The 11195-nt window shown below is 41.2% G+C and overlaps 1 protein-coding gene across 1 annotated transcript; it reads right to left on the reverse strand.

Annotated features, from left to right (window-relative positions):
* Positions 1–584: 584 nt before the first annotated feature.
* LOC121275424 (5-hydroxytryptamine receptor 1B-like) lies at positions 585–3438 on the reverse strand. Its single transcript, XM_041183010.1, has one exon. The coding sequence runs from the start codon at positions 2696–2698 to the stop codon at positions 1562–1564; it is 1137 nt and encodes a 378-aa protein (XP_041038944.1). The 5' UTR covers positions 2699–3438; the 3' UTR covers positions 585–1561.
* Between the last annotated feature and the right edge of the window lie 7757 nt (positions 3439–11195).

Genomic DNA, 11195 nt, shown 5'->3' on the forward strand with positions numbered 1-11195 from the left:
AATTAAAGTTTGCTTTCTCAGCATTTATTTAGTAGCTCCAGTCCCTTGTTTACATGCAGAACATTGCAGTCTTGTGTTGGGTTAGGCACTACATACAAGGATAATTTTGTATCAACAACGTTAGAGTGAATTCACATTTTCTGTATGTGGCACGTAACCCAGTTTTTTAACCTAAAAGCTTACCATAGTTACAAAGCAATAATTGTATTAGAATGTGTATGGTAATGTAAGCTTCCTCTACAAAGTATTTATCTTTCAATGGTTTATGTTGTAATGCTTCAGAAAAAAACAAAAATCCAAAATCCTTTCCTCCAATATGACTATTTCATCTGTTTTTGTAGATTTTATCCCAAAGACTGGCATGGTTCTGGGTGTAAAAAAAAGGAGCATTCTTGGGTTGATTGGAGAGAACTGGAGAGAAAATAAAATACTGTCATTTGGTTAAAGAAAATATCTAGGGTTCTGTTTACAATTTGAAAAAGTTTTATGAAAGACTTGTCTTGATCTTTCTAATATTAATTATCAATCATGAATCATCAGTATGAAAAACAAGAATTAGCAAAAATGCACCTTGCATGGTCATGTATCAACAGCCATTGTTTTATTTGTACTGTCGGTATTAATGTGCAATGATACAATTAAACTATATATTTAAGAGAACACAAAAACACCGTGTTGATAAGGGGCTGAATCCAGTTCCGCTTTTCTGTATTTGAAACTACGGTAACCAAGTAGCAACAACACGTAGAGATCAGAGGTTACTTTTTAAAGCTTGGTTTGTATCGAGGTTTTGTCATATGGTGGCATTCAATAATGTGCGTTTTTAAATGCAGAATCCTTATAAAAACGCTGCGTGTGGGATCAAAGCAATATAAACCGAAAAAAATCTATAATTTAAATTGTATTTCTAAGCCGCAGCATCCCTTTCGTAGGCCTTCTGATGCTTCATTTTTAAACTCAAACGTCAGTTTAAAAAAAAGGCTATGCTTTGAAGAGGAGCAATCTCAAAAAGTCGGCCAAAGCTAGGTTTCAAAAACATCAATTTCGTACTGCGGGTCACTGGCGATGTTTATTTATGGTCGTAGCCAGAAATGTGCTTTAATATTAGTTCAATGTGCCACATGCTTCAAATATGGAATTTCTTCGGATCTCACCGAAGTGAGTCAGCATCAAGTGTCTATCGATAATAACTATACTCCATATAATTCTGAATGTTGTACAGAATGGCTGTAGCGAGCCCACGGCATAAAGAACGCTCTTTTGTGGACGTTCAACTTCTGCTTGCACGAATCTGATTTGGGTCAGCCAAAGCTCTCGCTCATTTGTCCCATTTTTCAACAGGTCAACGCAACAAGTACATCTAGAATATTTCCTATGCCTATGTATATTTTTGAAATCAAGTGCGAAATCAAATGCTCGAGATTTGCGAAAGAGCTACCAGCTAACCTTAACTTTTGTTACCGTTTAAAAAGACAGCGTTAGAGAGAGAGAGAGAGAGGCTAAAAGGAATGGCGTTTGAGTGAGCTGACCGGTACAATTATTAGACTCGCTCACGATGCAGTCATCTAAACCGGATCAGTTTTTGGAAAGCCTGCTTGAAGTCTTCATTGGACATGGTGTATATGATGGGATTGATGAGTGAATTGAGATAGCCCAGCCAATTAAAGAAGTCAAAGATGACATGGTGGAACCAGCAAGCTTCCCTACAGATGGGTAACACCAAGGTAATGATGAAGAAAGGCAGCCAGCACACGATGAAGGCTCCTAAGATTATCCCTAAAGTTTTGGTCGCCTTTCTCTCCCTGGCCGCTGAGATCCGCTTCCTTTCTAACAGAGCATCAGACACTTTCACCTTGACAGGGTTTAAATAAACCGGAGAACCGGTCTCGCTGGAAGCCTCGTTAGCCCGAGAGTTTACCGAAGAAATTGAAGCTGATCCCGGAGAGTCGGTTACCAATTGGGCCTTGGTCAGCCTCTTGCCCCTCTTCTTTGGTGTCTGTTTGAGGATTCTGGACCTCGCCTCCACGTAGATTCTCCCATACAGAGCGATAAGCAGCAATGTGGGAATGTAAAAGGCTCCAAAAGTTGAATAAACAGTGTAGAAGATTTGGTCGGTGTTGACTGTGCAGTGCATCAGCTCTCCGGCTTTGGCTTGTCTCCAGAATAAAGGTGGAATGGAAATACAAACTGAGATCACCCAAACGGTGACTATCATCCCAGCGGCTCTTTCAGGGGTTCTCTTGATCGAGTACCCAACGGCATCTGTGATGGCCCAGTATCTGTCCAAAGCGATCACACATAAATGGAGGATTGAGGCGGTGCAACAGGTGATGTCGGAGGACAGCCAAATATCACAGACGATCTGTCCGAAATTCCAAGTCCCACTGACAGTATAGACAATGCTTATAGGCATGACTAATATAGAGACCAGGAGATCAGTGACCGCCAGGGAGGCGATCAGGATATTGGCCGGAGTGTGGAGCTTCCTGGTCTGGTAGATAGTGGCGATTACAAACCCATTGGACAACACAGTCGCTAGGGTGAGGAGACACAGCAAAACCGAGACAGAGATGCCCAGTGCTGTGATGCCACCAACCCCACCAGCAGTGTCTAGTTTGGTGCTGCAGTTTAAGTTCTTCGAATTGGTTTGCAAGTCAACGCTGTTTGGTTCCAGACATTCGGCTGATTGGTTCATCATTCCCCGGACTGGAAATCACCAAATCGATGAGAACAATAAACGGCGCCTCTCAGCATGGAGACACCCCCGCATTACCGCCCAATATTCCGTGACAGTTACCTAAGATGTCTGGTTGACAAAATTGCGGGGACTTATTGGCAACAGAGGAACAGATTCTGCACCAAATTGACTGATTTAAGTAAGTGCCCGTGTTCAGAAGCACATCCTATTTGGGATAAGTGAAAAGCAGATATTCCCAAACATTTCGGTCACAGGATAGAGATACCGCCCGAACACGGCTGCTTTAATATGTAAACTTCTGCATGTTCACATGAATGTTTGCTGGGTCATTCACTTTCATCTCACTTGAGAATAATTGCTCCGACTGACTTTTCATCTTTTAGCTGTTCAACACGGTTTGTTAAAAATAATATCCTGAATAAAGATTGTTTGCCACTTCCGGATAAATATATTTCATCTGTAATTTCCATTTTAGACGCTGACGAAATCCAGAGTCCATCAAGTTGTTTGTTTCATTTTTCTAATGCCAGTTTCCGTAGCGTTTGTCGATTTCGACACACGCCAAACATTTTCTTGGGAGTGTTTTTCCCTGAATTGGTTCAGATTCATCCACCGCTGTATTTTGAGTTGAAATACAATGGCATTTAGTGCATCTTGTCGGAATTGTGTCTGGCCCGCACTCTTCAAGTTGTTTTCTAGCGTCCCGCCCACACCGGGAGGGAGTCTGAACAAACTGAAACAGTCCCTCCGCTCCCAGTCCTACCGCATAACAAAGCGCTTCCTCTGGGTCATAGTGCTCCTTGATTATTTTCCATCTGCTTTCTCGACCAGATGCTTTGAGGAAATGACTATCAGAATGGCTGCACTGGTTGACGTACATAAACTATAGGGACGATTCTGACGAAAAGGATGTTTTCGACATTATTCTTTTTTGTACATTTTATCACCTCCACTTTTCAGTTACTCTCACTTCCCAATTCCCACTTTCTCCATTTACAAACACAAATAAAATGCAATGTTGTTCCTCAGGTGCCGTGCATCACAATATGGAGACTTATCTGAGGCTCTTGAACCGAGGCAAAACATCAGTCGATCTTAGATTTACTAAAGGGGAGATAAATGGTAATGCTAATGTAAACCTTAGACTTGTGTGTATCCTTCTCATGGTGTATATAGAATGTCGCTCCCTTATTCATCACTCCTAGTTAAGGCGTTTCCCGGCTCGCTAGAGATGGTTAGTCAAAGTGGGAATGAGACCCAACTAACTGAATGCTTCAAGCTGGCTTGAGTCAGGGGAATACACGTGTGTGATACTACACTGGGAGTGTCAGTGCAGTATCACAGAGGCAGAAATATCATACATAATTAGTTTAAAAAGAGCACAGTGTGAGAGTCATTAATATTCACACAAAACCTAAGGGCTCCAGGGGCAAAGCAGAAAGCAATCACATCTGAATGTGTCTTGTAATAAGTTTCTTTATAGCTCACATTTAATCTGCTTGTATCCGCACTGGTTTTGCTTCTCGTTACTTCGATTTTTGTTTTTTTTTTTCCTCTCCTGCTTGACCATTTACATTTTACCTCCAAATGTGAAACGAGACAAGTTGTAGACTGGACTCGTATTGGAACATTGAGTGGCATTGTCTCCCGACAGGAGAGGTCCATCTCATTCAGTCAGCACTGCTACTGGGAGTCTCACATTTCTCTTGATCTCTTATACTCTGCCTTCCTTATAGTCTAACTGTCGCCTACTGTCGGGGATGTTTTAGGACAGGCTGGCATAACCAAGTGATGTTACAGACAGCAAGCTACATATTTTTGCTGCAAAAATAGCAATAATAAGAATACGTCAAAATAGTCAAAACCTGTCTCGCAAGCTAAATAAATGTACAGATAATCCAAGGTACATTCATAAGTATTATTCGCAATACCGTTATTAGAGTCCTAGTGACTATACAACTCGACAGTTAATGCGGTTACAGCTTACTGATGTTCAATATGTAATTCCAAAAGTTTCCCTATAAGAACATACTTCCTTTGCTCAGTTAAACAATTATTTTCCTATTTAGACTTTCCGGAAAGTATATCTGGGGCCAGAATACGCGCTGCTACTGCTGAAAAATATTTACCTAATAAACTGCGTCCGCTAGTAATTTGTTGGCCACAACATACATAATTAGTTAATGAGCCTGACAAAATCAAAGGTTAACTGTTAACTTCTTGATTCGATACTATGCGCCAATATAGTAACTATCTGATTTGTAAACTCCAGCTTCCCAGAAAGAAAAGGCACCTACCCGCAATCAACAGTTAGGTAAAAAATAATCCAAACTCAGCAGTAGTTTAAGGGGAAAATGTAATAGCAACTCTCTGAACTAATTGGTTCCCAAAGGAGACACGGGTTTGGAGACACAGCAAACATCGAATCTTCGAGTAATGGCACTCAAACGTCCCTTTTTATTGAGTTGCGATTCAAAGTGAAAAGCCTAGAAGCTGAGCAAGGGCAGAAATTTGTCCTCGCTTCGTTCTAAGACCCATCTAAGATTTCGTGAGAGCAGGTATACTGTACCATGATCTTATGATTCATCCCAAATCCTCTGCACATATCCAAACCCGCAGCAATCCTGTTTACCCATCACCCTCTGAGCCCTGTTGGTTTCCACTTCCCCAATGCCCCTTCTAAATATTCCTACCCGTGTTCAAATCCTTCCATAGCCTCACCCCTCCCTATCCCTTGAATCTGCTCCAGCCTTACAAATCCAAGAACTCTGCTTTCATCCAATTCTGCAAAGCTGTGAAGATGAGTTATGGCCAAAAGATTGGGAAAAAGATAGAAACTGGCAAAGGATGACTAAGTAAAGAATAAAGTTGGAGAAATTAGAATAAGACAATAAACTAGTAAGAAATATAAAAACAGACAGTAAAAGCTTCTACAGTATAAAGAAATGAAGAGAATAGCTAAAGTTAACATTGGTCTTCTAGAGAATAAGACTGGCAGATTAATAATGGGAAACAGGGAAATGGCGGAGACTTTGAACAAGTATTTTTTAAAATCTGTCTTCATGATAGAAGACACAAAAACTATCCCAAGAATAGTACAAAATCAAGGGGGAAGAGGGAGGGAGGAATGTAAATCAATCACAGTCACTAGAGAGAAAAAAAAACGAGGAGAACTAATGGGACAAAAGACTGACAGGCCCCCTGGACCTGATGGCCTGCATCCTGCCTGTTAAAAGAAGTGCATCCAGAGAAAGTGGATGTATTGGTTGTAATCATCCAAAATTCCCTAGAAAATCATTTGAAAATCATAATACAATCAAACAGAGCCAATATAGTTTTATGCAAGGAAAATTGTGTTTGACAAATTTATTAGAGTTCTTTGAGGATATAACAAACAGGGTGGATAAAGGGGAAGCAGTAAATGTAGGGTATTTGGATTTCCAAAGGGCATTTGATAAGATGTCATCTAAAAGGCATAAACACTCATACTGTCAGGAGTAATATGTAAGCATAGATAGAGGATTGGCTAACTAAGAGGAAACAAAAGGGGAGGAGCAATGGGTTGACAAACTACAACTATAACAGGGATCAGTGCTGGGGCCTAAACTATTTACAATCTATATTTATGACCTGGATGAAGGAACAGAGTACATTGCAGCCAAAGTCGCTGATGATACAAAGATAGGTGGGAAAGCAAGTTGACGGGAGGACACAAAGAGCTGGATTTTCAGGAATACTCCACGGATCTTTACAAATGGTGGGCATAACCCGAATGCAAAAGCCCCGCCTCCATTTCTGACAATTCCAATTTTTGCCAGTAGAAGAAAGGGGGAGGAGCATGATTCACACAGGAGGAACACCAGAACTCGACAGGGCCATTTGAACTTAGTGCTGAGTTCAAACAGACCTAATTTTGGCTGGTCCAAGGGCCTTAACCTGCAGTGTGGGAGTCACAAATTAATGAAATAGATTGAAACATTCATGAAGAGTGGATAAGGTTTGTATAACTGGTCATGATCTAAGTTTTTCAAATCCCTTGCTCTTTAAACTTAAAAACAGCCTACAGCTCTCATTTTGAATTTTGAAAAAACCTCTACTGGTTTTAGCATTGGTATTGACAGGCATAGGTAAGAAAAAAAAGTAGAACCTGGTCCTGTGGTTTCAATAGAGCTCTTTGTTGACATTCAACAAGGGCCATCATAATGCCATTATGAGTGCTGGGATGAGTTTCAAAAGCCACATTTATCTCAGAAAGGAGTTCTGAATTCACAGTTTGATTGGCAGCTTAAAGAGGATAGGAAATAATTAGTTGTCTTTAATGTGGGGTCAGAATAGAAGTTTGTTTTTATACAAGATTAGCTATTTGAGGACATTTAAACACTTTGAATTGATTTTATGAATGGAAATTATTTTTACTATCAAGTTTGTAGGAGTGAGAGCTGTACTAGGTTGTTAGAAGTTTATTTTTTCATCTCCAGTTGACTCCTGAGATCTGTCCCTAGTGGCTATGGCTATGGCATGAGTGTATGAGGGGCTATGTGGAGTGGATGGGGGCATGAGTGGCATTGAGTTGGCATGGAGAGAATGGGGCCATAGGGGTTGGTTGGGGGTATGAGTTGGCATTGAGGGTCTGAGGGGTGTTGGGGGGTGGATGAGAATGTGAGAGGCGCAGGCTAGAAAACCTAATAGCTTCTAAAATAACTAGTATGTAGTCCCAGAGAATGGCGGTGGGCCTTCTAACCTGCCCACCTTGGCAGTTGTTGGCCTCGTGGGCACCTATTCTCTGCTTCCAGTTTTGCCGGGCCCAACTCTATCTCGTACCTCTCCCACCTGGAGTAAAAATCATGTGTCTCATGGTATTTTTACCAAGGCATAAAAAGCGAGACTTGAGCTACTCATCTTAGTAGCCAGAATTTGACCTAAGGAGTCTGCAAAGGGATATAGATAGATTAATAAATGGGCAAAAATTTGGCAGATGGAGTATAATGTGGGAAAATATTAGGTTATCCATTTTAGCAGGAAGAAGAGAAAAACAGAATATTATTTTAAATGGAAAGAGACTGAAGAATGCTTTGGTACAGAGGGATCTGGATATTCTCATACATGAATCACAAAAAATTAGTATACAGGTACAACAAGTAACGAGGAAGGCAGATGGAAAGTTGACCGTTATTGCAAAGGGGATTGAGTATAAAAGTGGGGAAGTCTTGTACAACAGTACAGGGCATTGGTGTGACCACATGTATAATACTGCATGCAGTTTTGGCCTCCTTATTTAAGAAGGGATGTACTTGCATTGGAAGTAGCTCAGAGAAGGTTCACTAAGTTGATTTCTGAGATGAAGAGGTTGTCTTATGAGGAAACGTTGAGCAGATTGGGCCTATACTTATTGGAGGCAATATTATTAAACATGTGAGACTCTGAGGGCGCTTGACAGGGTAGATGCTTAGAGTTTCCCCTCATCCGAGAATTTAGAACTGGGGGTATCATTTGCAAATAAGGCATTTCCCATTTAAGACAGAAATGAGAAGGGATTTCTTCTCCCACAGGGTCAGTAATCTTTAGAATTCTCCACCCCAAAGAGCAGTGGAGGCTGGGTCATTGAAATTATTCAAGGTTGAGTTAAGTTAGAAAGATTTTTGATCTACAATAGAGTTAGAGTTATGGGGAACAGGCAAGAAAGTGGAGTTGAGTCAGATCAGCCATGATCTGACTGAATGGTGGACCAGGTTCGAGGGGCCAAATGTTTTACTCCTACTCCTATTTCTTATGTTCTGACATCTTGTGCAATCTCCACCTACTTCACCCACCATTGGTGATCCTGCTTTCAACTGTTTAAGCTCTAAACCTTGGTACTCCATCCCTGAACCTTTCTACATCTCTCTTTACTCCTGTAAGATACCACTTAAAACCCTCCTCTGTGACCAAGGGTTTGGTCACATGTCCTAATATCTACCTATGAGACCTGGTGTAAATGTTCAGGAGATGTGCCTTCAGACATTAAATGCAGGTTGTTGTTACCCCCTACCTGCAGCACAGATCTAATCAAAACGAATGACACAGACCTAAAGTGCAATGTTTAAAATAAAACTACAGAGCAAAGAATGTTGGGAAAATATTGAATGTTAAATTATAATTTGATGACATAAACAAATGAACCTCTATTCCTACAGGACTTCTGATAGTTGAAGGCGCTTGAACTCCTTTAAAGGGTCACAAGGAAGAACAGCAATTAGTACAGCAGCATAATATTATATTCAGACCAGAATGTGTAAAAAGGATTCGTGACCAGAAGCTTATTCTACGTTCTATTTATAGTAATCACGTGTGATGTCAACAATGGAGCACAGGCCAGAATTTCACCAGCCCCCTGGTGGTGGATTAGGAGGAATGTGGGGGAGGGGTGGGGGGCAAGCACTAAAATTGTGGGGAACCATGTTAGGATGACTCTTCAAAGTGGTCCTGGTACTGGGCATTTTACCAGCAGTGAGACTGGATGTGCAGCAGCTGCCCATTCCAAGGAGGTGGGTAGCCAATTAGCATAATTAAAGGCCCATATTTGGCATTTTGCTAATGGTGAAGAGCCCCCCATCCAACCCCTGCCATTTGGGCGGGGGGTGGGGTTGCTGCCAGCTAATGGATGCAGCCTCCCCAAATGGCAGCCCGGGGATCCAGTGGAGCTGGAGGCACAAAGAGGAGGCTGTGAGCAGGGAAGGCAGCCCCCTTGACCCCAGTGGAGGGGAACCCCTTGGACGGTTTTCCCTCCAATCCGCAGTCCCCTGAATTTTTCAATTTTAATGTCTCCTGCCTGCTTCGGCAGCGACCACCTCTGCCAGTGGCACTTCTGAGGCTTCAGAGCTGCCAACCCTCTGATTGGTTCAGCAGCATCAGAAGCCTGGCCGCCATGCTTAATTGGACAGCGGGCATGATTGCGGCCAGAAAGGAGGTGATTTGTGGTAAAATTGATGAAGCAGGTCTGCTGCCAACAAGTGCAGGCTCAGGACCTGCTTATTGTCCCAACATTGGAGTCCCAAAGCCCAAGGTAAAAACCAGGCCATAATATCAATTATCTGACCTATCAGATAAATAACATATAAGATTTCTCAGAAACAGCTTGCGAACACTGGATAACAAATCTGCTTCACCTCTTGCTCTTTTTACATGATGTGGCTTTTATTATAAAGACTGTCCAGTTACCATCCCTGTTAACTGTTATCACTGCAACAGTCACTGAAATTGAATTGAAAGCAACAACAGCAAGTTTTCTTGATGTGAGCTTTTTCACAGTTGGATCCCAGTCACCAGTTTGTTGGGACTTATGGATCCAGGTTGCACACTTGTTTTGGGATGGCCGAGTTGGTACAACAGACAGAGCTGACCAGCAGACAGTTCTTAGGTGGAACACATTCTGTTTATTTATAAAGGACTCAACAGCTACACTTGTGTGCTTTCAACTCAAACACTGTCTCCATGCTTCTGCTTACTATCTCAGGCTACTGACTACAGAGGTAGCCCGTGTTATTTCTCCACATAAGATCATGTGATCATCCTTTATAACATCCTTCTTAAAGGTATACCACACATTACATAAAACCATATTTACCACATTCACATTCACATTCAAAGGAAGTAATTTATGCCATCAGTTCTGGTCCTTCCCCATCATGTCAACAAGAATAGATGAGCTCTCTATGTTAATACCTGAGATAAAGATTCCATGATAGTATGAGGTTTCTTTCAATGAGTTCACTGAGAAACTAACAGCTCTTGCTAAACAGTGAGAGGAAGAAAAAATTGAACCTGCTGAGAACATTTGTCCAAAGGAAATGAATTCTCACTACTTTGTTTATATTAAGATGTGATTAATATTGAAACATATAAATAGAAGGAATTCTGTCCTACAAAGAGAACATTTTACTAATCACCTATTATAAAACCAGCAATGTAATTCCTGATTGTAATTCTGGTGTGGGTGTGATTTGGGCATTCTGACTAATTTGCTCCACATTTAATGCCTGAACTTTATTCATATATCAGTTTTTTAACCCCATGAATCCCAACAAGCAAACCAGCTGTCCATAGAATTTAATTGAGCCATTGCAGCTGTTTAAAAACCTCCAGCTACGATTAACAGAATAACATTCTGGGTAGAGCAGGAATCTTTGAGAATTGAAGCTGCAGACTAGAGTCAAGTGAAGGTGTTCTTACCAGGCAATGGAAGATTTAGCCTTTGATGTGCTTTTCCATAGGTGAAGCTAAAGATGATGCCCTGTTTGATATTTGAGGACATTCTATCTGGAGAAGAGCTGTGCACAGTGTTTGACAAGAAAAACAGGGAAATTCAAAAAAGCCACCAAAATAAAACTGTCCAATAGTTTCCATTAACAAACAGCTATCCCATGTGTAAATGCCATAAACGGCTCTTTTATGGCAGTTTCACATATAGAACACAGATCACCTTTTAGACCTTTACTGATTGCAGACCAATATCATATTA

The sequence above is a fragment of the Carcharodon carcharias genome, chromosome 2, assembly GCF_017639515.1.
Source record: "Carcharodon carcharias isolate sCarCar2 chromosome 2, sCarCar2.pri, whole genome shotgun sequence".
In the NCBI taxonomy this organism is placed as follows: domain Eukaryota; kingdom Metazoa; phylum Chordata; class Chondrichthyes; order Lamniformes; family Lamnidae; genus Carcharodon; species Carcharodon carcharias.